This window comes from Rhinolophus sinicus, linkage group LG10, assembly GCF_036562045.2.
Source record: "Rhinolophus sinicus isolate RSC01 linkage group LG10, ASM3656204v1, whole genome shotgun sequence".
NCBI classification, from domain to species: domain Eukaryota; kingdom Metazoa; phylum Chordata; class Mammalia; order Chiroptera; family Rhinolophidae; genus Rhinolophus; species Rhinolophus sinicus.
The window spans coordinates 5953850-5978185 of record NC_133759.1 but is presented as its reverse complement, the minus strand read 5'-3'; the positions used below and the strand labels follow the sequence as shown (position 1 = coordinate 5978185).

At 59.0% G+C, this 24336-nt stretch overlaps 5 protein-coding genes across 15 annotated transcripts; all 5 read right to left on the bottom strand.

Annotated features, from left to right (window-relative positions):
* Positions 1–375: 375 nt before the first annotated feature.
* HYAL3 (hyaluronidase 3) lies at positions 376–6120 on the bottom strand. The gene is made up of 4 exons (XM_019723785.2): positions 5988–6120; positions 1597–2507; positions 1148–1237; positions 376–1032 (listed from the first exon to the last, which is right to left on the bottom strand). Exons 2-4 carry the CDS (start codon positions 2488–2490, stop codon positions 757–759), a joined length of 1260 nt encoding a protein of 419 aa, XP_019579344.2. The 5' UTR covers positions 2491–2507; positions 5988–6120; the 3' UTR covers positions 376–756.
* NAA80 (N-alpha-acetyltransferase 80, NatH catalytic subunit) lies at positions 3153–6127 on the bottom strand. 8 transcript variants are annotated; one of them, XM_074312291.1, is made up of 3 exons: positions 5988–6075; positions 4620–4710; positions 3153–4245 (listed from the first exon to the last, which is right to left on the bottom strand). In XM_074312291.1, exon 3 carries the CDS (start codon positions 4136–4138, stop codon positions 3359–3361), a length of 780 nt encoding a protein of 259 aa, XP_074168392.1. In that variant the 5' UTR covers positions 4139–4245; positions 4620–4710; positions 5988–6075; the 3' UTR covers positions 3153–3358. The 8 variants fall into 8 exon arrangements, with proteins under 8 accessions (XP_074168392.1, XP_074168393.1, XP_074168395.1 ...); XM_074312292.1 differs by having other exon boundaries at positions 3153–4241; XM_074312294.1 differs by having other exon boundaries at positions 3153–4184.
* Positions 6128–6708: 581 nt separating this feature from the next.
* HYAL1 (hyaluronidase 1) lies at positions 6709–9712 on the bottom strand. 2 transcript variants are annotated; one of them, XM_019723779.2, is made up of 4 exons: positions 9573–9712; positions 8198–9121; positions 7755–7844; positions 6709–7589 (listed from the first exon to the last, which is right to left on the bottom strand). In XM_019723779.2, exons 1-4 carry the CDS (start codon positions 9591–9593, stop codon positions 7272–7274), a joined length of 1353 nt encoding a protein of 450 aa, XP_019579338.2. In that variant the 5' UTR covers positions 9594–9712; the 3' UTR covers positions 6709–7271. The 2 variants fall into 2 exon arrangements, with proteins under 2 accessions (XP_019579338.2, XP_019579339.2); XM_019723780.2 differs by having other exon boundaries at positions 7122–7589; positions 9565–9685.
* A 3809-nt stretch (positions 9713–13521) lies between these two features.
* On the bottom strand, positions 13522–18512 carry HYAL2 (hyaluronidase 2). 2 transcript variants are annotated; one of them, XM_019723777.2, is made up of 4 exons: positions 18390–18512; positions 15251–16227; positions 14664–14753; positions 13522–14248 (listed from the first exon to the last, which is right to left on the bottom strand). In XM_019723777.2, exons 2-4 carry the CDS (start codon positions 16175–16177, stop codon positions 13838–13840), a joined length of 1428 nt encoding a protein of 475 aa, XP_019579336.1. In that variant the 5' UTR covers positions 16178–16227; positions 18390–18512; the 3' UTR covers positions 13522–13837. The 2 variants fall into 2 exon arrangements, with proteins under 2 accessions (XP_019579336.1, XP_019579337.1); XM_019723778.2 differs by lacking the exon at positions 18390–18512 and adding an exon at positions 17112–17229.
* Positions 18513–20610: 2098 nt separating this feature from the next.
* Positions 20611–23583, bottom strand: TUSC2 (tumor suppressor 2, mitochondrial calcium regulator). Of its 2 annotated transcripts, XM_019723797.2 has the most exons (4): positions 23293–23583; positions 22059–22179; positions 21829–21888; positions 21248–21430 (listed from the first exon to the last, which is right to left on the bottom strand). In XM_019723797.2, the coding sequence occupies exons 1-4, from the start codon at positions 23436–23438 to the stop codon at positions 21380–21382; spliced, it is 378 nt and encodes a 125-aa protein (XP_019579356.1). In that variant the 5' UTR covers positions 23439–23583; the 3' UTR covers positions 21248–21379. The 2 variants fall into 2 exon arrangements, with proteins under 2 accessions (XP_019579357.1, XP_019579356.1); XM_019723798.2 differs by having other exon boundaries at positions 20611–21888; positions 23293–23581.
* Positions 23584–24336: the final 753 nt, after the last annotated feature.

Sequence of the window (24336 nt, the reverse complement as noted above, 5' to 3'; positions counted from 1 at the left end):
CTAGACGGATCGCCGGGAAGACGAGTTTCTGGCGTTCTGGTTCAGATCCACAGCCACGCGGCAGAAACTACTATTCCCAATGGGCTGCGCGCGTAGATTACCGCGGGTCGGTTGGGAGCAGAGCACCTCGGGAATTGTAGTCTCCTCCTGCAACCCTTAAGCCTACGACGCTCTAGGTGAACTATGCACCCACAATGCTCTGCGACCTCCCTATCCCCGCTACATGCAAGCCCGCACAGTCGTTAACTCTGAAGATACCCTCTTGGAATCACCCACCACGCAGGACCCGCATCTCTGGGTGCTTGCAGCGGGACACTCGCGACAGGATGAACGTGGGGCTTGGTACAACAGGGGGAACAGCCAAAGCTCAGGCAGTGAAAGAAAAAGTGACTTTATGATGAAAGCAAAGCAGACAACAGCTTAGCAGGTACAGACCTTAGCCAAGATCTTGGGGCCCACCTGCCCTTGGATAGATGTCCTGTGACGGCTCTAGACTCAGTGGTGTGAAGGAACAGAGCCCTGGGCTGACAACCCTAACCATCTGGAACCCTGTCTCTCCCTGGGGCTACTTCCTTGTTAGGAGGGATCAGGTGATTTCAGAGGGCTTCTGGTTTTCAAATGGTGTAAACGCCCATGGAAAGTAGGGTGTGTATATGGGAGAATTGGCTAGGCTAAATAGAACAAGAGTGGGACAGAATCCTCCAGGACTGGGAATGGCAGCAGGAACAAGAGGGTCTTGGCAGATGACTCCTGGCTTTATGCCGCTTCTTCAGGCTCAGCCTCAGGCCTGGGCTCCTGGCAGGTAGGGCCAGCCCAGCCCCAGTAACAGCGGCAGCTGAAGGACTCCCAAGCTCCAGGCCTGCCATCTGGCTGCAGGTGCAGAAAGGATTCCAGCTGTCCGGGGTCTTGCCGGGCACAGCGTCCATGGCCATGGCACCGCTGGTGACTGCAGGCTGTGGCCGCCCTGGTCACGTTGATCACATAGGGGCCCAGGGTGTCCACCAGGTAGTCACGAAGATGCCTGCACTTCTCCTGAGGATAGGGAAGAGATCTATCAATGCTTCTGCTCCATGGCCCAACATGGTCTCTCCCCAACCCTCGTACCCCAACATGGGCTGTGTGGCAGGCTGGAGGGGGCAATGATCACCTCAGAGCTGGAGATGCTCAGGTCCCCCCAGAGCACCACGCCGGCTGCTCCCAGTGCTGCGCTCACACCAATGGTCTGTACAAGGTCACCCTGGAGGCAGAGAGCTGTTAAGCCAGGGCTGCCCTGGCCAGATCCATTTGGATCTACCTCCACCTTCCAGAAACTTTCCAGGCTCATTACCATGATCTGATTCCATTTCTAGAGTAGGTAGGGCCCCTTGGCACTGAGCCTCTGAGTGGCTTCTCAGGCCCTCCACTCAAAGAATGTCCTCAGACCACGGCTCCAATGCTGGGGCTTGCCTTCTCCCTCAAAATCTCTCAAGGCAGAGCTCTACCTTGTCGGATGCTCCAGGACAGGACCACCCGCTCAAAACCCCTGAGCAAGGTCTTCCCCTCAGACCTTCCTAGGACTTGGTCATGTCTCCCCATTAGACATCCGTTTTCACTCACCTTAGACAGGAACTTTCCAGAATTCTGGTGTGTGAGGCGGGCATAGGCCAGTACAGGCAGGGGATGTGGGTGCCCAGTAAGGGCCACACGAAAGGCCTCCTCCAGGCGGTATCGGACAAATGTCTGGTGATAAGCAGGTGGCAGCTGGGGTGGGAGGTAGATGCTGGGGAAGAGGGCACTGGAGGCAGCCCAGAGCCAATCCAGTTGGGTGTTGAGGGCGAGGATGGCTGAGTGGCAGCGGCCGGTGTAATTGGAAGCCATACCGTGCCAGCCATTGCCACAGGCTGGGAAGTGATAGAAGCCCCAGAGCCCATGGGGCTGCAGTGCCTGGCCCAGCCGCAGTGTGTCCTCCATCAGGGCACGGGCTGCCTGTTCAAAGCCAGTACGGGCCTTGTGGAGCTGCTCCTGGGGGTCCAGGTGGGGGAAGGCCCGCTGTGCCCAAGCCCATGAGGCTGCCTGATAGGCTCGGCGGCGGCCCCAGTTCCCAGCCCAGAGTGGACACCATTCCTCCCAGTCCAGCACTGCCAGACCAGCAAAGCCAGGTCTCAGGCTGTGCTGGATCTGGTAGGCAGCCCGTGCCAGGTGGCGGTCAAGGAGCACTGCCTGGGGGATGCCCCCATTATGAACTGTGCCCCTGGGCCCAAAGTAGGGATAGAGGCCGAGCTGGTTCTTGTAGAAGATGGTGATGTTCTGGCCATGGAAACGCTGGCCATGGTTGGCTGTGATGCCCAGAGACTGTAGTGGTAGGTGCACACCAAAGTGGGCACTACAGTGTGCTGAGGGCACGTTCCACAGAACAGAGAAGGGGTGTTCAGGGGCCCGAAGCAGGGGCTGGCCACACACCAGGCACAGGGCTACCCCTAGCACCAGGGCTCGGCCTGGCTGCATGGTCATGCCCCAGGAAAGGAAACCTGCAGGAGAGAGGGGTGTGAGCTCAGAGTCCACGGCATACCTTCCACACAGCAGGGAAAGCTGGGAAAACTTTCCCACTCTTCCCCATAAGAATGGGGAGTGGCGAAAGCATGGGCCCCAAGGGGTCCCATAGGCTTCTCGGAGCAGCCACACCCCAAGCTGGTCTGGGCAGCTCTCCTCCCCTTTTCCATCTGTCACGGCATCACTGTGCCCTGATACCTCCCACACCCACAGCTCTCCCAAGTCTCCTTCTTTCCTTTGTCCAACTTATTTCCTGCCCCAAGAAGACTCAGCCCCCACTTTGCCTGGCTTAATTCCTACTCAGCACTCAAGTCTCTGCTATGATATCACCTCCCCTGGGAGGTCTCCTGGATCTCCAGGCAGAGTGAGGGTGCTTGGGCTCCCACTATCCCAGCATGGATCCTGCCACTGTATGCCTGTCTCCCTGTCTGTCTCTTCAGGTCAAGATTCTGTCTAGTTCCCCATTGTCTGTGCCCTGAGTAAGTGAATGTGGAAGGGAACAGATACCCTGTCCCTTGGGCCTGGCAGAGGGGGAGGGACAAAGGGCAGGTGTCCTTCCATCCATGGCCCTAGGGCCAAAGTGGATTTGGAGGCTCCTGCAGGGGTCAACAAATAAACTGTCATAGCCACACCCAACAGAAGTCTTTATTCAGCCACATTGGCAGCTCTGAGCCAGAGCCATCTCCTGGCCCCACTGACTCTCAGGAAACATGCTCAGGCTACAGCTGCCCCCAGGGGCTAGGGGCTGAAGTATGGCCAGTGGGCTGAGTCTGGGACTGTCCCGGGCAGTCCAGTGAACCAGAAAGACAGTGACTGTCCTACGTGGCCCTCAGATGTCCTTCTCCATCCAGAATATGGGGTATCCTCTCAGGTCGTGGTACTGTGTCCCCAGCAGGTTTTGTGGAAGAGGCCCTGCTGAAGGTCGGGGTGAGGTGGTCAATGGCTCGGGCAGGGGAGGGGGTGGCGGCAATGATGGCCCTTTGAGGGCTCTTGGGGCAGTTTGGGCAGTCGGGCTAGGGGCCTTATAGGATGGCTGGGGGGAATGGGCCCTGGGGAAGGCACTGAGTAGGGTGGCTGACAGCCGTTGGCTGGTGAAAACCTGGCCCTGCACAGGCTCACCCAGCTGGTAGCCCAGGTGGGCATAGAAATATAGCTGGTCATGGGTGGTAAGATGTAGCCGGCGGAAGCCCCGGGCTTGAGCAAAGACCTCGAGGCCCTCCAGAAGATGGCGGCCAAAGCCACGGCCCCTCAGGGCCCGGGCCACCACCACTGACTCTACTAGGAGGCTCTGGGGCCGGTCCAACACCCGTGACAGGCGGGCATGGCCCACCACAATGGGGGCTGCCCCAGGTGTGGGGTGGGGGCTCAGCAGCATCAGGCAGAGGGGGAAGTTGTCTGAGGACTGCCTCAAGGAGTGTAAGCGGGAGGCACGGCTGCGGGGCCACTGCTCATTGATGAGGTCGGCACAGGCATCCAGGAGCTCAGGTCGGCAGTGTACGGGCTCCAGGGTCAGCTCAGCCAGGCTGGGGATGGGGGTCTCCTCTGGCTGGTGTGCGGGATCCAGGGTCAGCTCAGTCGAGCCAGGCCTGAGGGTCATCTCTGGTGGCATGCAGAACCTGGGGTCAGTTCAGCCAGCCTGGGGCTCAGGATCAGCTCTGGTGGGTGTGCAGGATCCAGGGTCAGCTTGGTCAGCTTGGATCTCAGGGTCAACTCTGGCTGGCATGCAGGACCCTGAGTCAGCTCAGCTGGGCTGGTACTCAGGATCAGCTCCACCCAGTGTGGACGGTCTAAGGTAGGGGTCAACTTGGTTCGGCCAGAGCCCAGAGTCAGCTCCTGCCTACATATAAGATCCAGGCTCAGCTGAGTTAGGCTGGGAGCCAAGGCCATCTCCTGCTGGGTTGCAGGTGGCTCAGTGCCAGGCTGGGGGTATTTCTGCACGCCACAAGGGTGCTCCTCTTGTGGGACACCAGCCATGCTGGGCTGTGCTAGGAGGGAGGACGGGGTTGGGGCAGGGAAGGGCTGACAGAGTGCTAGGGGAGCCATGCACCCTAGAACAGGGAGTGTGGGCTGCACCTTGTCCCCATACTCACCTGGTAGCAGAGGTGACCTGGAGGAGACCCATCTCCTATCCCTGGGAGAGCTGACTCAGGTGGACAGCAGAGGGTATGAGTTCAGGGTGTCCTGCCCCACATGGGATGGAGGCTGAGGACTAAAGGCTGGGGCAGAACCTGAGTCCTGGCCCCATCCTGCTCTGGCTGTAACTTTGTCCTCCCTAGGACAGTTGATCCAGCCCTATATCACCATGGCTGGCCGGCCATCGGACAGATCATGCACCAGACACAATTGACCCTCTGTTTAAACCCACGCAAGTCTCCTTTCAGAGGGTACACAGCTGTCCCCAGAAGCTCCCCTGTTCCTCCTTTTCCAGGTCACCCTTTTTGACCACCTGGGCCATGCCTGCCACTTAACTGATCCTGAGGCACCACTCACCCACCCATCAGACTGTTTCCCCTCCCTGGACTGCCTTCCCTGCCTGGGGCAGAGCCCATGGCCTCCTCCCTAACACTGCCCAGCTTAGGACACTTTGGGCATGGACCCAGCTGTCCCCTCAGATGGGGCCCCAGCAGCACTAGCAAGGGGCCTGACTCGGTCATACAACAGTGTAGCTTCTGCAAGCCTGGTTCCCCACTGGCCTGAGTTTCGTAGTCACCCTAGATAAGGACCACAGCTTCCTTCCTACATCCACAGGGGGTCCAACGGCCACCAGGTTGGGGACCCAGACCTCCTACATCCAAACCCCATTGTCTGCCCAACCTACCCCAGGCCCTGCTGACAAGGAGGGTCTATGCTGGGGGATTTCTGGAAGTGGGGGAGGAGGGTGGGAGAGGTGCTGGGCACCACCATTCTACTCACCTGCTCACCAGAGAGGGTGTCCTGGCTGCCCTTCCCCACCTCCCCAGAAGGGGCCCTGAGCTTGAGGCCAATTCCACACTGGTCAGTAACAGGTAGCCCCCTCCTCTCACACCACGTTACACTCAGAGGGCTATAAGCCCCTCACCTGCAATCAGCCACCTCCGCAGCAGACGCACCCCTTGACCCAGGGGAAGGAAGCCCCAGGATCCGCCTCTAGGCCTGGAACCCCAGGCTTCCCCGCGGGCTTAACCCCTTCGGTACTGACCCAACCCACTGTGGGCGGGGCTCCTGGGTCCTCGGAAAGTCAGCCCTTGTGCCTCTGTTTTCCCCTCCCCCCCAGTGGGTCCAAATCGTGGAGTTTTGGCGGTAGGGACTTCAGGAGCATGACCCTGGGTGGGTGTGGCTCGGCATGCTCTGGGAGGGAACCACAGACATAGGGAGGGCGTCGGGGGCGCATAGCCACTTGAACGCACGCGGGGATCGGACAGAAACGCGGGGGACAACGAGGGTGGATACGCCACACGTGGGGAGGGGGCGGTACTAACATGCTGCAGCTGGGCTCCAGGATGCTCGGCGTCCTGACTCCGCACAGATCGGGATCTCGCTGTCTCTGGCTCAGACTCCTCCGTCGGCCCGCGCTGGCCCCTAGTGGTGCGGCGGACGCACTGCAGCCGTCGCGGTTCGCGGCGCACCACGGTTTCGAGTCTCCAGGACGGCCAGGTCCCGCCCCCGGTCCGTGCGTCATAACTGACCCGAGGCAGACTCAGTCTGTGCCAGGGCTCTGCCTCCGCCCGGCCCGCCGGTGCTGAGCCCAGCCCTGCTCTCTGCACGTCACAGCTGTGACCCAACGCCGGCTCTGTCTCCCGTACGCTCCGCCCCTTCCAGCCCCGCCCCACACCCAGTCTCTGGCTCCGAGCTTCGCCGCTTAGGTTCCTCCTGGATTCAGCTCTGCCGAGGTGGTGCTGGCGCCTGGCGTGCCACAACTTGGGCCGGGCGCAGGCCCCCCCCACCAGCTGGCTCTGTTTCCGCCGCGTCCAGGTCTCAGACAGGTCACGTCCCCGCTCTGTTTTGTCTCACCTCCCGCCGGCCTCCTGTCCCCGTCCTGAGTGGAAATGGCCAGGTGGAGCTTCTTCCTGAAATTTGGGCCCCACCCTGAGAAGCAGCTGCTCCTGGACTAACGTCAGATCTGAAAGAGATGAGCCTTTTCTGTGCTCTCTGGATCCTGGCGCCTGCACGTTTTAGGCACTCAATAAACAGTTCTTGAAGTAAGAATCATTGCTTTATTTGTGGAGCTGGTGCCTCCGAGTGGATTCAGGTTGCCAGCAGGGCTGGTTACCATCAACACAGTGGGAACCAAAGGGCTCTGCCTCTATAGCCAGACAGCCTGGCTTCCAATCTCAGCCTCTCTATTTTCCGGCTGTGCAATGGTGGGCAAGGTGCTTCCCCCCCACCCCGTGTGCCTCAGTTTCCTCATAGTGTCGTGTTAGGACTGAATGAGTTCGCCTACTTGAAAGGCTAAGCACAGGACTTGGCGACGAGTAGGTGCTCAGTAAATGTCAGTTCTTGTCATTGCTGCAGTTTAAAGACTAGCTCAGTGTCTCTGGAGGAGATGTTTATGACCCTGCTGGGTGGGTGCCAGAGACTCTGAATTCCTTAGGCAACTCTCCTGGTCTGGAAGCATGTGTGCATGTGCAGGCATCTGCTCATGACGGGGGCTCAGTGTACTCCTGACTCACCATGACTTGTGTGACTGCCTGTACTGGAGAAAGCCTTGGCCAGGCCAGAGTGCATTAGTGCTGCTCAGGGTGTGCATCCCGGCGTGTGGCCATTCACCACACACCCTGCTGCTCACACCTCGCTCCCCTCCAGCCAGGGTAGCAGTGACATTCGAACTCCACAGCCATCCGCGCCTGATCCTCAAGTGAGAGGGCACCTCGTAGGGTCAGGGGACCACCACCAGGTGTGAGCTCGATGGAGAAACTGCTGGGGTTGAGGATGAGGAGGGCCTCGGGGTGGCTGGGACGCCGGGCACAGCGGCCGTGGCCCGAACACAGGGCTTGACTGCACAGATGAGCCCCACTGGTCACGTTCAGGATGAAAGGACCCAGCATGGTGTCCACATACTCCTTGATGGCCTGGCATGATTCCTAGGTAAGAGGGGGAGTGTCGGGGACACCACAGCCATGCACAGGCCCACCTAGGGCATTGAGGCCCTCACCTGCTGGCCAGCCAGGACTGCAGGGGTGGAAAGGGTCGGCCAGGATCTCCCCAGTCCTCCTGGCAGCCCACCCCCACTCTGGGCCTGAGCTCACCTTGGTTTTTGTGTTCTCCCAGCTCACCCAGAGCACCACTCCTGCTGCCCCCTGGGCTGCACTCTCCCCCAGGCTGTGCTCCAGTTCATCCTAGGGAAAGGGATACCATAGCTCTGTGGGGCCTCGCTCCCGCTCCACAGCAGATTGCTGTAACACCATTGGATGAGAAAGATAACTCACAACCCCCAGCTGGGCCTGCTGTGGCCCTGGTGGCCAGAGGCCAGCCTGTGCCCACTCTAGCCTGTGAGGGCCATGCAGGTGGGGACTACGTTCTTCTGATGAATGCTGAATCTGTGCTTAGCACAGAGCTTGGCACACAAGAGGTGTTCAGAGAATGTGAGAAGGAATGCATGAAAGTGCTCCAAGGCTGTGTGGCCTCAATTGCTGGACCTAATGCCTGATGGGAAACCACAAGGTGGGCAGGGTCACAGAAGGAGACTCACCAGGGGCAGAAAGCGATTCGTCATGTCGTAGAAGATCTGGGCGTAGGGCAGCACTGGCAGATTGGGGTCCCCAGCACCCACAGCCACACGGAATGCCTCACCCACGCGGTGCCGTACATACATCCGTGTCTTTCCCGTGCCTTCCAGCGCTGCGGGCATGTAGATGCTGGGGTAGAGAGCATGGCTCTGGCCCCACAGCCACCCTAGCTGGTCATTCTGGGTACGGATGCCTGGTGGGCACTCGCCTGTGTAGTTGGGGCTTAGAAAGTCATAGTTATAGCAGTCAGGGAAGCCATAGAAGCCCCAGAGGCCACGAGGCCGCAGTGCCCGGCCCAGCTTAAGGGTGCCTACCATCCAGGCCTGTGCAGCCTGTTGGAACTGGTCTTGGGCTGCTGCTTCCACCCAAGGAGCTGGCCAGTCAGGGTGCTGCCTCTGTACCAGTTCCCGTGAGCGCTGCCGATAAATGTCCTTGGTGTCCCAGTTGAAGGCCCAGCGTGGTCGCCATGCCTCCCAGTCGATGACTGCCAGCCCTGAGAAGTTGGAGGCAGGCATGGCAGCCAAGATGTCCTGGAATGTGCGGGCCAGGTGGGCATCCAGGCTGGCATTCTGGGGCAGGCCACCAAACACGGGCTCCCCAGAAGAGGTGTAGTAGGGATAGGTGCCCAGCTGGTAGCTATAGAAAATGGTCATGTCAGCGCCGAGGAAGGTCTGCCCTGGGTTGGCCACCACATCAAAAACACTGACATCCACGTCCACGCCGTGCCTCTCCAGGCACCACCGGGTGTTCGCATTCCAGACGGTGGTGAAGGGCTGGTTGGGTACCATGGGGCCCTTGGAGCCTTGGGCCATGCTGAGCAAGGTGAAGAAGAGGGCGCAGATGGGAAGCAGGTGGGCTGCCATGGCACAGGGCAAGTCTAGGGAAACCTGGCCAGGGGAGGCAGAGCTGAGAACAGGCCTTGAGCTCTCTGACCCCTGCTTAGGGCCAGTTCCTTGCTCATTAATCCATCCCTGCTCTGGCTTTAGGTAAACACCCACCTGCAGGGCTCAGGGAGGTCAGAGGGCAAAGGAAAGGCCTGGAGGGGAACACAGCCACTGGAGGGCAGATGGAGTTGCCTCTAGGGCGAGTCTTTGCCTGGTCTCCCACAGGATTTGCCATGGCCTAGGCTTGCCCACCCCACTTCCCCAAGGGCCACGGAAGCCTTGACATCAATTTTGAGAAGAGTGGCAGAGAGCCAGGTCTTTGGCCCCCAAGGCCGACATGACTGATGGGGGGGTGGGGTGGGGGGTGTTGTCCCTTCCCCCAGGAATCCCAGCCAGCCATTGGAGGAGGGGATGCTCAGTGACCCTGCCAGTCTGCCCACTTGTACCTGCTGACCTCAGAGCTGAAGAGCCTCATCCTCCAAACTCCTGACCCTACGGTGAGGGCCTAGGCAGGGCCCAGCAAGATTCTTCGTCCCTCAACCCTGGCCCCAGCTGCACCAGACTCAGGAAGCTGCTGCGGGGAAACTCTGAGCTTTTGTAGGGGGTAACCCCACCCAGTCTGGGGGCAGGCGGAGGGGCGGGCCTGGGCCAGGCAGCAGAGTCACCATGCTCTAGCAAAGCGCCCTTGGTAGGGGGTGGGGTCTGGGCAGGAAGTGGCCCCTCCTGCCCAGTCAGCACTAGGGCAGGGCTTTGTGGCTTTACTTGTGGTAGAGTGGGGGTGGAAGCAGTGCAGGGGGGCTGTCTGGGTGGCAGGCCCAGCTGGGCAGGCCTGTTTGTGGTAGTGGAGTCTTGGGTGCCCTGGGACCGATACCCAGGGAATGTACTTAAGCCCTCACAGCTGAATTATAACATTTGGGGGTCCCAGACACTTGCCTTTGTGGACCTCTTCCTCAAAAAAATAGTTTACAGCTATGTTGGTATAAAGACAAATAGAACCCAGACTGAATTTGTTATATATTATTTGTATTCTTTCTTCTAGTAAAAAAGTTAAAATGAAAACATGTTTGTGGGCCCCCAGAAGTATTGCGGCCCTAGGCCCTGTGCCCAGGGATAAGTCATCCCTGCTTCAGGGACCTGAGTCTGAAATGCCCTGTGTTCATCAAGTCGGGGCGGTGTTGGCCCCCATTCACACTCTTGCTGGGTGATTGTGCCTCTGTGAAGCCCGTCAGTGACCATCTAGGATTCTGCACAAACTCCGGCAGAATGTGGAAGCCAGTGCCTGGGCTGGGTGTGTGTGAGACCCTGTGGTCTTGTGACTGTGAGACCATGTCGGTGTGACCGCGAGTCTGAGGTCAGTGTATCAGTGACCACGTGCTTGTGCATTCCTTGATTTCTCTCGTGCGCTGATTCAGAAACGCAGTGCTGGAGACCTGCTAGACGATCAGGCCCAGGCTTGCCGGCCAGGGTGGGGTGAAGGAAACATGTCCCTGGCCCAAGTGAAAGAGCTGCCTGGGTCTACAGCAAGTCTGCGCCTGAGCCAGTGACCGACCCTCCAGCATGGTGGTCACCAGAGCAGTGGCACAGTTGGCTGCCACCTGGGCTTGTCCCTCCAGGCTGGCTAAGATGGAGAAGCTGGCCGGGCTGAAGGAGAGGAAGGCCCAGGGTGCTGTGGGCACATCAGTCATGACCCGAGTATAGGATCTAGCCAGGGGTGGTGGCTGCTGGGCCTGTTCGGGAAGCAGGGTCCCAGAGTGATGGCCATTAGGGTCAGAGAGCCTGGCACAACTCCCACAGGGTAAGGGAACAGAACACCAAGGCAGCTCGACCCCCTGTCCTGAGGCTCCATGCTACCTTACTGCCCCCAGAAACCTAGTGTTGCAATTGGCACAATCCAGCCAACCAACAAGCCAACATTCCTGAGCTGGTCGCAGTCCAAGGGAGAAGCTCTAATGGTGAAACAGCAGGAAGCAGCTGGGGTGCCTGAAGCCCTCCCCCACCCACAGGCCTACTTCTGCCGGTTGGGTCTGGTCAGATTGGTCAAAGTGGTGTGAGTGCCTGGGGTCTGTGGAACAGAGTGAAGAAATAAAATGGAGTCACTGTAGTCAAGCTGCTGAATTACTAAAATTAAATAGATTGAGGCACGAGAAAAGATTCTGTTCTTAGCTAGCCTGGGAACTCAAGCTTTTTGACTTTCCAGTCCTGGACATACCTCAGACCTCCAGTTAACCCTCTGATTTCCCTGACTCACACATCCAGACCACCTGACATCCATTATCCAGACTGCTGATGGGACCAGACCTCCCAGTGTCCGCCGTAGGCCACACACCTGATCACTATCTCAGGCCTGAGAATATAGAACTGATTAGTCTCCAAATGAACTTCTTACGCTGTTGACAGGTTGGTCCTGCTTCATGGTCCAGCCCTGCGTGCTCTTTCTGATTGTGCAGATCTCAGGCCCCTGAGCCACCTCACTCTCCATTCCCCCCACAGGACAGCTTTCTCCAAGGCTGTCTTCCAGGTCCTCCTGGGCAAGTGATGTGAGGTGTTGGGGTCACAGCTGGGTGGATACAGACCACAGCTGGACAGGGGAGGACAGACATGTGGAGGATCACAGCTTTGCAAATAGGGAACTATTGGTATGTCAGGGTCACATCTGGGTGGGAAAGGTGCCAGCTGTGTGGGTGAGGTCACATGTGTACCTCGATTACCTGTGTTGGGGGAGGTTCCAGATGTGGGTGGGGTAGCTCACAGGTGTGCATGGGTCATGTCTGTGTGGTGCAGGGCACAGGTGTGTGTGGGGGGCACAGCTGCCTTCCCTCCGCTGACCCCTCATCTCATGGCCTTCTTGGCCAACACCTGACTCTCCTCTCCAGCAGGCCCTCCCCACCTTGGCCAGGAGCACTTGGCAAACCTTCTACCTCGATACCTTCCTCCACCATATGCATTAACATCACCCTCGCATTGTTACCACCCAGACTCTTCTCTCCATTCCCTGCCATCACCAGCCAGAAGGATGAGGGGTCGCTTTATAACCTGCATGGACATGGATTTGGTGGACTTGCTTCTGCAGGCTCTGCTCCCCGAGCCACACCATCCCCTCACCTGCATGCTTCCCTGGGGAACAAGCTCCACCGTCCAGCACCTGACTCAGTCTCCACATCCAGTGTGCACCTCCTTGTACCGTCAGCCACAGGGACAGGAGTCTTTGTTGGTGTGGTTCACAGATGCGTCCCCTGCAGCTAGCCCAGCTCTGGCAGATGTGTGCTCTGTGTGTTTACTGAACAGGCGAGTCAGCACCCTCAGGCAGTTCAGCCAGGGGCTGCTCCAGGGCTGCCTCTTCTGCTTCTGCCTGCAGCAGCCCCCGGACACACCCCGGACTTGTGCTGAGTCACAGGTGAGCTCAGCTTCCTCCAGCCTCTGCCTCTGCTTTGTTCCTAGCATCAAGCTCCTCAAAACTCAACACAGAAAGCGCTTTCTGCAGGATACCTCCGCTGACTCCTTGTGGCTGGGCTGCCCTGCTCACCACTTGCTGCTTCTGAAGCCTGTCTGCCCAGACCCAGGGTGACCCGAGGCAGGGATGAGTCATTACTGGACAGGGGCAGCCAGGTGTGGGTGTGATGGCTGAGGGGCAAGGCAGAGACCCATCCGGGTAACTCCCTTCAGAAGCAGGGGAGTGAAGCAGGGCAGAGCTGGTCTGACTGCTCTGGCTGCTACTTCCCTCCCCTGGGACAGCCGGGACGAGTCATATTCTCTCATGGGCAGGACAGAGCTGACATTGAAGATGGATCTGCTCCCAGGCTCAGTCAGGATGCCTCCCGCTTGCCCCGTCATGCAGCGGAACAGGGACTGGACCTCAGAATTCAGACCCCAATCCCCTGCTTGCCTCCTCTGACCACACCCAGTGTGGACTGTGACCCAGAGGGAGAGAGGTGTGGGGGGCTGGAATCCACTGCCCTTGGGAAAGGGGAGTGGAAGAGACACCCTTGCCTGTGGGAACAGCAGGGAGAGGTGGTCTGGCTACTTGCCCAGCCAGGGAAGATCAAACATCCACTTTGCCCTTTCTCCCTGGGTGGGCAAGGTGAAGTGGCTGGCACTGGCCCAGCTGGGGATACATGGGCCAGTAGGAGAAGCACAGTGAGTCCCGTCCTTCATAGAAGGTTGGGCTCAACTGCATTCCAATCAATAGGGAGCAAGCAAGGAGTCCCTCCACTCCCAGGGGCCCCTGTCCCAGCAGGACAGCTGCAGAGTGGGCAGCTCCAGGCCCCCAGGTCCCAATGAACACATTTACAGATGAGAAGTCCCCAGCAGAGCCTCGCAGGGCAGAGCTGGGTTCAAACTTCATGAAAGACTCTGGAAACTCTCTCACATGCCCTGGCCCAGGTGCAGACAGCCCAAACACAAAATGAGTTGTTTTGTATTTAATTTACAAGACAGACCCCAAAATAATAATAATAGACTATCCAGGGGCAGGGAAGTAGGGTCAGCTTCTCCCCAGCCATGCCAACTCTTCCTCTCTGGCAGGGAGAGAAGGCTCCTCCCCAGGGGACTGCTCCTCCCCCTTAGAACAGGGGGTTGAGAGCTGGTATGGACACCCTCCTGGGCATCCCAGGGGCTCTGCCCCCTTCGGACTCTAGTTTGTCCACCCCTTGCAGGCTCCTATATGCCTGGCAGAGCCCTTGTGGCAGAGGCCAGCTTGCCTGGCAGCCAGGTGAGAGAACCCTACAAAGTCCAGGTGAGGGCTAGGGCTGCCATAGCCAGCAGGCTGGTGAGCTGGGACCCAGCACAGGCCCCACTGGCACCCCCAGCTGACCGCCTACGGTCCCACTGGCATTGCTCGCCACCCCAGCCTAAGTAGCACTGGCAGCGAAAGTGCTTCTGCATGTGGTCATGGTCCGCCCAGCTGAGCTCCCCCTCTGGTCGCAGCTGGGGCTCACCAGGTACGTGGCTAGGCACTAGGCGGAAGCTGCTGGCACTGAGGTGCAGGAAGGTACTGGCGCTGGGGTCGCGGCGCACACAGCGCCCATGGCCATGGCACTGGGCCCAGCTGCAGTAGTGGGCAGCCCAGGACACGTTGACTACGTAGGGGATGAGCAGCTGCATCAGGTAATCCTTGAGGTACTGGCAGGTTTCCTGGGGGCAGAGGCCAGAGAGCAGGGTCAGCGGCCTCAGCCCACAGCCCCAGATGGAAGCTGTCCACCCTGTGGTGACAGTACCTTCCTTTACTGGCGCACGCGTGTATGTGCACATGTGTGCCTGAACTCTCACTGTCCCTGCTCCTGCTGAGAAGGGGGTGGGGGCAGAGACTGGAGCCCAGCAGGGCAAGCAGGGAAGGATAGAACTCAAGAACTGTTCAGGACAGCATGTCCCCTTTCCTGGGAGAAGGGGAAGGGCCCTGTCTTCTCTGTTGAGACCTGGGATGCCTTGGGTGGGAGACAGACAAGGAGGCCAGACTAGGTTTGCCCACTTTGAGGTTGGCAGCCAAAAGCCCCAGCTCTCTGCCTGTCCCTGCAGACTGCAGAACGGGTGGGCTGGGTGGTGTACTTACCGTACTGGTGGTGAACCCTGCATCACCCCAGAGGATGACACCTGCGGCACCCAGGGCGGCACTTTCACCAATGGTGGAGATGAGATCCATCTGTGTGGGGAGGGGTTGGTGACTGGGGAGGACAGAGCCCGCAGGGAGGACAGACAGGGTGGGCAGGCTCAAACCTGTTCTGCCTTGCTGACCCCCTGGCCCAGTCCTCCCCTTTTGACCCCCAGGCAAAGGCTCTTGTTTCACTTTCTCCTGAAATGTTTAAGCCATTTCCACCCCCATGTTGGGTCTCCGTTACCCAAGCCAAGGGCCCACGAGAGCCTAGGATGTATCTGTCAGGATGGACAGAATGCCTAGGTCCATGTCCCTGCTCTGCCCTGGACTTGCTGGGAAGCTTTGGACAAATTTCTTAGTATCTCTGGGCCTCAATTCTTTTATCTGTAAAATGGAGACTATGCTGTTCCTCTTTCACAAGATTACAGAGAGACTGACGTTAGGGGACGTAGGGTAGCCAGTCAATTATGGGGCAAGAGGCCCCCTGGTAACTCAAACCTGCAGTGGTTCCCGGGGAAGAAGGCAGAGCCCTGGGAGGTACATACCTCACTAAGGCCCGTGAGCCTGCGACTATAGGTAGGCCGTGTGAAGACGTAGACTGGGAGTGCATGGTTAGCGTGGTGGGTGCGAGCCACGCGCAGGGCCTCCTGAACACGGAAGCTGACAAAGTTGCGGCCATGGACAGTAGAAGCCAGTGTCTCGTCCAGGTAGACAGACGGGAAGAGGGCCGTGCTCTCGGCCCACAGCCAGGCCAGCTGGTCGTTTCGGGAGACCTCCACGTCAGGGCAGCGGCCTGTATAGGTCTCCCAGTTCTGCACGTAGTCGTGGTTATAACAGTCAGGGAAGAGGTAGAAGCCCCAGAGGTGCCGAGGCCGAACCGCCTTGACAAAGCGCAGCGTCTCCAGCATAAACTGCCGAGCAGCGAATTCAAACTCGTACTGTGCCTGCTTGCCTACCCGGTCTGACGGCCAGTCAGGGTGGCGGCTGGCCACCAGCTGGCGTGACGACTGGCGGTACACATCTTTATCCTGCCAGTTGCGCACCCACACAGGCCGCCAGTCCTCCCAGTCGATCACTGCCAGCCCTGCAGGCTCCTGTCTGCGAATGTAGTGCTCCACGTGTTCCTGCAGCATCTTCAGGTGTGCCCAGAGGCTGCCATTCTGCGGCACGCCACCATGGACAGACCTCCCCGCGGAATCAAAGTGTGGGTACAGGCCTAGCCGGTTGCGGTAGAAGATGGTGATGTTCTGGTTCACAAAACCCTCATTAGGTGAGGCCTGCACGTCGAAGGCTTTCTCCTCTGGGTCCAGTGGCACCTTGAGGCGTGGGCCGCAGTCTTGTGTGGGCACGTCCCATGCTACCACGAAGGGCCGGCCTGTGAAGATGGGTGGAGCTGTGGGCTTGAGCTCCGTGGCCCATGCCACCGCCAACACCAGGGCCAGTCTGGTGGCAGGGCTCAGGCCTGCCCACATGCTGGGGGCTGCAGGCAGACAGTGTCACCTGCCTGACACCAGCTCAGGAACTGAGGAAAGGGTGGGAGAGAGCAAGTTAGTCTAGAGAATTCTGGAGGGGCTCACCCCAAACCCATCCATACTCCCAAAGTCCATGGTGTGTGGGGCACTGTGCCCAGGGCTGTTCAGACCCTGTTTCATGGCTGTAACAGGTCTGAGACACGACAGGCCACTGAGGAGCAGGCAAGACACCCTGGGAACTCACTGGCAGGAGCATAGAACTCCCTCCTGGTGCAGGTGGCCAATGGCTGGGAAGAGACCTCTGTTAGGTCTATGACCTCCTCTAAGAATCGGACGAATTGAGCTATGGACAAGCTACCCAGAGACACACACACATGCCTGCATACCATCCAGCATATGGTTTCAAAGAGCCCCGAACCCAAGGCCCACTCTTCCGGGTGAATAATCTTTTTTTTTTTTTTTTTTAATTGATTGGGGTGACGGGTGAAGAACCTTAGTCCAGAGAAACGATAGCATTTGGGTAAGGCAGGGCACAGCTCAAGCAGCAGCTAGCACGCTGGAACACAGCCGCGAAGCTGGTATCTGTGTAGCACCCGCCCGGCAGAAGAGTGAGGCTGTCAAGACTTTGTCTCGAGCGCAGACACTCTCCCAAGCTTGGAAGAGGCCACGCGGGGACAAAGGGGCAGCGGACCTCCCACGGAGGCGCCGGCAGACTTGCCCTTCCCTCCACAGCCACCGGGAATGCGCGCGCCCGACGCCAGGCGGGTAGGGCTAGAGCTCACTCAGCCTGGCCTTTGTGCGGGACCCCGCCCCCGCTCCGCACGTGGGGCCTGAGCCCGGCCTGGTGGGGCTGGGGTCCCTGGGCTGCCTCCCAGGGGGTTCGGAACCCAGCCCGCTGGGAGAGACCCGCCAGGCTTGCACCTCCCGCCCTCACCTCACGCAGGGTGCCGCCGGGGCTCGCGCCATAGCCACCGCCATCCCGGGCCCAGCCCAGCACACTCCGGCCGCTCGCCCAGGCACGGCCCCGGCTCGGCGCCTCTGCTGGCTCCGCCCCCCCGCCCCCCGGCTCGCGGGCCCTTTAAGAATCCAGCGCAGAGGCGGGCCTGGGGCAGGACTTGCGGTCCGGGCGGGAAGGTGTGCTCCACTTTCGAGCCGCTAGTGCCGCCTTTCGGGCTCCAGGGTTCCGAGAGCCTCCTCCGAGGAATGCAGCCACCCATCTGGGACCGTGAGGCCCCTCCGAATGGGGCTTTTTTCTGGCTTTTTTTCTCAACTGCGAGAACCAGTCAGCCCGAGATTTCCCCCCTGCAGCCTGCTGCCGGTGGTACAGTCCTCCCGGCTCCGCGGCGCAGCCAGCCCCTTAAAGGGACAGCATAAAGGACAGGGATCGTGGAGGGAATAAAGGAGGTGGGGTTCCCCCGCCCTGCCGTAAGGAGGTGCTGTGGGACCCGAGGCCTTGGCTGGGGGTAGCAGCCGATCTGGCTCGGTACTCGAGTGTCGCCCCTAGCCCTGAGGCCCCTTTGTGTGGAAAGGGGGACGGTGACAAGAACCGACAGTAACGTCCCGACCCCTACGGATCAGGGCTCCCCTCCCCCTTCAGGGTCTGAAGGGGAACCCCGCCCCCTGCTTGACTGGGACAGGGGGCCGAGTGCCCGCCTCCTCGCCCTTCTAGGGCTGGGCAGAGGCAGTGGTTGTCTTGGCAACATGAGCTGTGGGTCGCAGCGTGGCCCGACAGCTGGGGGGCCGGTAAGCCCAGCCGGCCTTTGGGGTAGGGCACCCTCCGCCCCCGACCTACATCAGGGACACGACAATCTCTGGATTCCCGTCCCCTCCTGCCCAGGCGCGGGGATACCTGTGGGAGCCCCTAGGGCTTACTTTCAACTCCGAGGAGGCTGCCACCCTTGCAGAAGTTCCTGGTGGGACCGTGGAGAAAGCCAGCGGGCCACAGGGGCAACCCCGGGCCTCCACCCTATATCCTGAGCCCTTTCACCCCGCAAGTTCCTCCCGCTGGGGAGCAGACTTGCAGCTGGAAAAAGAGCGAGATCTCCTTGCTCTTCGTATTCTAGATCCACTCCCCATGCGGGGGTCTGCTCCCTCAAGGGCCCAGGTCTACACCGCCGGCCCATTCTCCTCTCGCGCTGAGAGGAAAAGAAAGGAGCGCTGCTGTGAGCGCACCTATGGGGGGATGCAGACCAGTCGTCCGCGCTGAGCTTACCTGTGTGGGAGTCCGTTGGCCCAGGAGGTCGGAGGCCTTCCTTCTTCCCCGCGGTTAGGCTCTCCAGCCAAGCTACTCACGCCAGCTGCTGCCCGCGGGCAGCCCGCCGGCGACTTGATAAACCCCATCCCCTCCCACTTGCTCCCGCCTCCCACCCCGGCCCTTTCTCCTCACTTCCTGCTGCCCCTCGGAGAGGAAAGGGCCAGGAGCGGCGCGGGGGAGGGGGCCACTTTGACCCTATTTCCCTCCGGTATGCCCTGCTGGCTGGCTGCCCTCCCCACCCTTCCCCCAGTAGGTCCTGGCCAGGGGGAACTGCAGCCAGCTGACAGGAAGGCTGTGGGACACCACTCAGGTGCCAGCCTCCCCCATGCCAGCAGCTTCCTTAACATTAAAAGATCTCCCTAACTTTCCCTTGGGGTTGAGGCCCATCCTCAAATCCAGTAGTGTGTGAGTGGAGGGGCAGGATAGTGATGGTTTGGGGAGTTAGACTACTTGGGGGATATTGACTGATGGTCCCCCTAAGCAGGTGATGAAGGGAACCAGCGGGCGGGTGGGGGGGGGGGGGAATTGGGAGAAATTCCAGGAGCTGAGTCCATCTTTTTCCAGAAAGCGGAAGTGTCCCAAGTGTGAGTGGACAATGTGTGTGACTGTGGGCTGGGAAGAGGGGCAGGGGCTGGAGGGTGCTCTCCTGCTGGAGCACATCCCAGGGTGGATTTCACTGAGACACTAGAGTAGGGGGCTCCTTACAGCATGGGTGAGGAAAGGTATATTCTTGTGGGAAGGGGTGCCCATAATGCGGCTGGCCCCAAGGAAGCTGTAGCAGGCTTCCAGCAGACCCCTCCAGAGGTATGGACAAATCGGTACATCCTCAAATCACTGAGCCTACCCCCTTCTTACACTCCTGGCCCACCTACCTGACACCCAGGGCCTCTCTCTTAACAGAGGCTGTTGTGTAAGATTGGGGGACTGGCGAAAGTGGGTACATACTCGAGTCTGCCCCTGAGGAAAAAGGAGTCCAGGACATGGCATGGGAGGGTGGTGTCCCTCTACCATCATGCTGGCTCCACAATGTACACTGGCTCCAAGGGAGGGGGCCCCTGGGGAAACAAAGGCCAGGCCAGACTGTCCCAGGGCAGGGTCACTTCCTCAGGCAGCCAGCAGGAAGGAAGTGAGCACAGCCCAGTGGGAGTGGGGAAGCAGGGGAAGCCCTGACCCCCATTGTTTCCCGCTTTGGGGTCAGCTGGGGCAGGTCCAGCGTAGGGAGTTCCCCCACACTGGACAGGAGTGATGGGAGATGCATGGCAGAACCCGGGCCCTGGGCAGTCAGTAGGCGAGACAGAGGAAGATGACGAGGTTTTATGCTTGGCATCTTGTTGGGAAAATGATGCCTAAAGAACTGTTAAGTCCGGGCTGCACAGTGTGATCCTGCTCCAGACGTCACCAGTTTAAACCTCCAAAAGACTGGCAGGCCAACTCCCCAGACCCAGAAGCCTGTCCTTGAACTCCCTCCTCCTTAACGGGGAGTTGGGCTGACGACCAAGGGCTGGGCCTAGCAGAGAAGCAGCCTCATAGCCGGCTCTGAGAAGTACAGGCCAGATGTCCATAGGGGCAGGCTACAGGTGAGAAGACTGGTGGGAGGGAACAGAGGACGTACTGGGTGACTGAACTTTGCCTGCTAGAACGGAAGCCCCAAAACCATGCTTCCTCGTGGTGTCCACAGGTTGCCCTAGGAGGAAGCAGGTGGGTTTGGACGGCTGAACCTGGCAGTAGACCAAGGATGTGGTGGCACCCATTTGGCTGCTATCCACGTAAGGCTGGGCCTTGGAGGTTTGTAGGGTTCAGGCTGTGACCTCATGTGTGGTCAGCAGCACTGCTGGGGGGACAGCTGTTCCAGACCTCTCTGAGGTCACACTCTCACCTCAGGTTAGGCAGGTGGGGCCAATCCCTACTGAAGCATCCCAAGGCCTTTTAATCCTAGGGGTCCCCACCTATTGAACACAATAGAAGAGTGGCCCTCCATCCTGAGGGACCCTGTGGTGAGGTCTACATGTGAGTACACTGCCACCTGCTGGTTACGGCTGGGATGGCTGTAGGCTGGGCTCAGGCTTACCCTGGGCTTTGCTGGCCAAGAGGAGCCACCGGTCTTAGGCCTTAAGCCCACCTACCTAAGCCCAGGTGACGGTCTAGACACTGGGTGTTACAGCCCCAGAGGATGACACTCTTGTATGCAGGGTCTACAAATAATTTTATTGAAACTGAACAAATAACACAACAGCCTTCCTAGATTGGGGGCCACCCTCCCCATACCATTTTCCACTCTTGAAGCACAGAGCTTGCACAGTAAGGAATTAAAAAAAAAAAAGTCATCTTTGTAGAAATCAGATTCTGCCCCAACATCATGAACTAGACTATTTACAAACGTTCACATTTTAAGTATTCCTTTATGGTTGTTCTCTCCTTTCTGTCTTGACCCAGGGACGGGTACTTTCCCTTGACTGATCCTGAAGGGATGGGCATACTATAGGGGAAGGGGTGGTGGGCTCCTCAGAACTATTGGCACCAGCCCTAGGGTGCTGTCCCTCACCACAGGGTGGCGGATGGTCTCCTCCCAATGGGGGAGAGGGCTGGAGCAAAGGCAAGGGGGACTAGATGGAGTAGGTGGTTGGGGCAACTGCCCATAGGCACAAGCATCCGTAGCCCTTCCTGAGCCCGTCCTATGCCCTCTCACCTGGGGGGTGGGGGGGAGGGTGACAATAAGGGACAACAACTAGTTGCAGTGGGATCAACCCAGTCCTGGGTGGGCGGAGAAACCTCCCACACCAGTCCCCACTCTCATTAACAGCCAACAAACTGTCCATCCATCTGGGGGTGGGAATACATGGGCAGGTAGGCAGGAAGAATCAGGCTTGCGTTGCCCCCAGCCTCTGCCCAACAGAGGAGGAATCGAGGTAGCAAACGGCTGAAATGCTCCAACGAAGGGGTGAAGGAAGTCAGGGAAAGGAAGTTCCCACTTCTTGTATACAGCTCCCACAGCCCAGGGGCTGGAAGAAGGCAGACCTTACTTGTAAAGTGCTGTAGCCTCTAGCAGGGCTGGGCCCTAGGCAAGCTTGAAGAAAGCAGGTCAGGCAAGAGCACAGGAACCAGGCATTCCCCATCAGCATATGCCCTGCCATGCTCCTTGTAGGGACTGCTGGGGAAGGTGGGCTGGTAACTCTGCTATTAGCCCTTGCCAGCCACGAGCCACTTGTCAGCATACAAACCAGCACCCAACCAACAAAGCAGAGCATCCAACTTCCCCGCTTACAGCTGTAGATTCCGGGCCAATGGAGTCTATTTAGGGTGTGGCTTCAGCCTAGGTTCAACGGAAGCCACACCTTGAGCCTGGGGGTTTCTTGCTGAGACAGGGGGTGCTTATGCCTGCCACCCCCCAGGCTCACACCTCATAGAGGATCACAGGGAAATCCACGTGGATGCGGGGGGGATCCAGCTTCACGATGCCCTGCCATGGAAACAGAGGCTAGTGAAGGCCATCTCAGTGCCCCTACTCCAGGAAGCCTTCCTGTTCCTCCCAGCTCCTCCCCCAAGACCTCCCACAATGACAGCAGACCCCATCTGGGTCTACCTCCACACACTCAACACAGGCTTTAAGACCACTGCCCAGCCCCTCACCTGGGGAATCAGGTTCTTATGCACCCGCCTCAGTTTGGCCCGCTTCTGCCCGTTCTTGGTGATGATTGTCTCCTCATAGAATTCGTGAGCCAGATCCCCATCCTCGTCATAGAACATGGAGCTGTATAGAAGGACAGGGGAACAGGCTGGGCTGGAGCCTCATACCTGGTTATGGCAAATGCCACAGACCACCGGGAAGTGTGCCCACCCCCCAAATGGGGAGGAACAACCTTGGTGGGAGAAAGGGAAGATAATATTCCTGCAGAATCTCTTGCTTAGGGTCTGGGGTCTACTAGAGGAAGTGAGGAGTGGGGTGGTGGCCAGTGCTACTCTCTCAGACCCCAAGAACGGAGGTTATTTCAGGCAGCCAAGGCCAGTTCCCATGACTGGTCTGTCCAGCAAGAACAGCCACTCCAACTTCAGGCCAGGACTTCTAGAGCGGGCAGGATGGTGGCCTGAGCATGTTGGTCTCTCTCCAGAAGACATTGCTGGCCCAGGACCAAAGCCTGAGATAGCACATGACTGAGGTAGGAGGGAGCCTGAAGAAAAAGCGGTTGCATCCTTCACATCCACCCCCTGGTGGCTGGTGCAGCCAAACTGCCACTGTTGGGTCTCCCTAGTATCTGCAGCCAAATCTTTAGCATCACCTAAGTGCCAGTCCCCAGGGGACGATCAGGGCCAGGTCAATCTAGTGCTCCTGTCTGGACCCCTGGGGAGAGAGGGGAAGTCAGTGTTCCAGATCTGGAGAACATACCTGGGTGAGGGTCTTTTTTTTCCTGGGCCCCATCCCCAACACCAGGGTCCAGTCCTGCTTTCCTGGTCCCTACCCTCAGAGGTCCAACCTCACCACTGTGGGTGACGGAAACAGCCAAAACAAAGGGTCATTCTCCCCTCAAGATTAAGAGAGCGGCCAGGAGCCTTTAACTTGCAGACTGGGCTGAAGGGATGAAAGGAAGAGATCCTGAAGTCTCAAGGGGCCCTTAGGTTTGCCATGCGTAAAGCTACTTGCCCAGGGACAAACTACAGGCCCACTCTTCTCCTAGGGACACCTTAACAGCAGCCAGGCCGCCAGGAACCGACTGCTCGGCTTTTCCCATCCCTTGGCTCCAATGAAGGCCCGAAATATGGGAGTCACCCTAGCTCGGGTACAGGGAATACAGCGGTGGGAGCTACCCATCATGTGGGATGCCTGGCCGCCCGCTTGTCCTCCCCGGGGCGGAACCCGCGCCCTTACCCGCGGCGCGTGAATACGAAGGGGGGCACGACTCGGCCTCGCGGACGCACCAAAGCTTGCTCAGAGACCGCCGCCTCCGGGCCGCCACCCCCCGCCGCCGAGGCGAAGGGCCACAGGCCCCGAGCTTTGGAGCCGCTGGCGCCCATGTCAGGGACGCCGGCGCATGGCGGACCCCGCGGCCGCTTCGTTCTCACAGGGCCGTCGGCGCCGCCATGCCCTGCCTGGGCCTCCGCTCGCAGGTACCGATGCCGCCGTCTTCCGCAGGGTCCGCTGTCTCCACGGAAACTTCATTTCCGCTTCCGTGCGCTCCGCATGCTACTCCTTCTGATTGGCTGCTCCTCTCGTCGGTCCACAGAGTGGGACCAATAGCTGACCTCGGACGCTAGGCATCCCGGCACGCACTGGGAGACGTCAGGTCCCGGCAGGCCACGCTCTCTCCAGCTGGGGTAACTCCCACCTAGGAAAGCAGTGGCTAGTCCTAGTGGCTTCCTGGGCATGTGCGGCGGCTCCAACGTCCTCGTCCCCCATAGGTCAGGTGCAGCGGGCCAGCCCAACCACCCAGGTTCCCCCAAACCAGCACTTTAGGACCTGGCCCCAGGCCAGGCTGCGCGGTGCCCGTCTGGCCTCATTCTATTCCCATACCGTTTTTTCGATCACTATTGTCGCCTGTGGGGAGGAAGCCAAACCTAACGAAAATGAAGGACTTGGCCAAATTTCATATAGCTTACATTCAAGGCTGAAGAATTTCAAATTCAGGGTCCTCCACAAACCCACCAGAAGGTATGCTTCATGATGGCAAGAATTAACAGGTGTACCTTTAGTGTCATGAGCAGTGTCTGGTCTAGTTAGCTCAAATATTTAGTGAAGCGCCTTCCACAGCTTGCAGGGTGTGTGGTTTCCCTAAGCTCTAGCTGCAGCTGATATTCTTGGCCACACCAAGACCTGAGCCCCAGGGTGCTGACTGATGGCTGAGTACATGTCTGTACCCCACATCCTTCACACACTGGTCTCATGGTGACCTTGAAAAGGTGCTGTGAGCCTGTT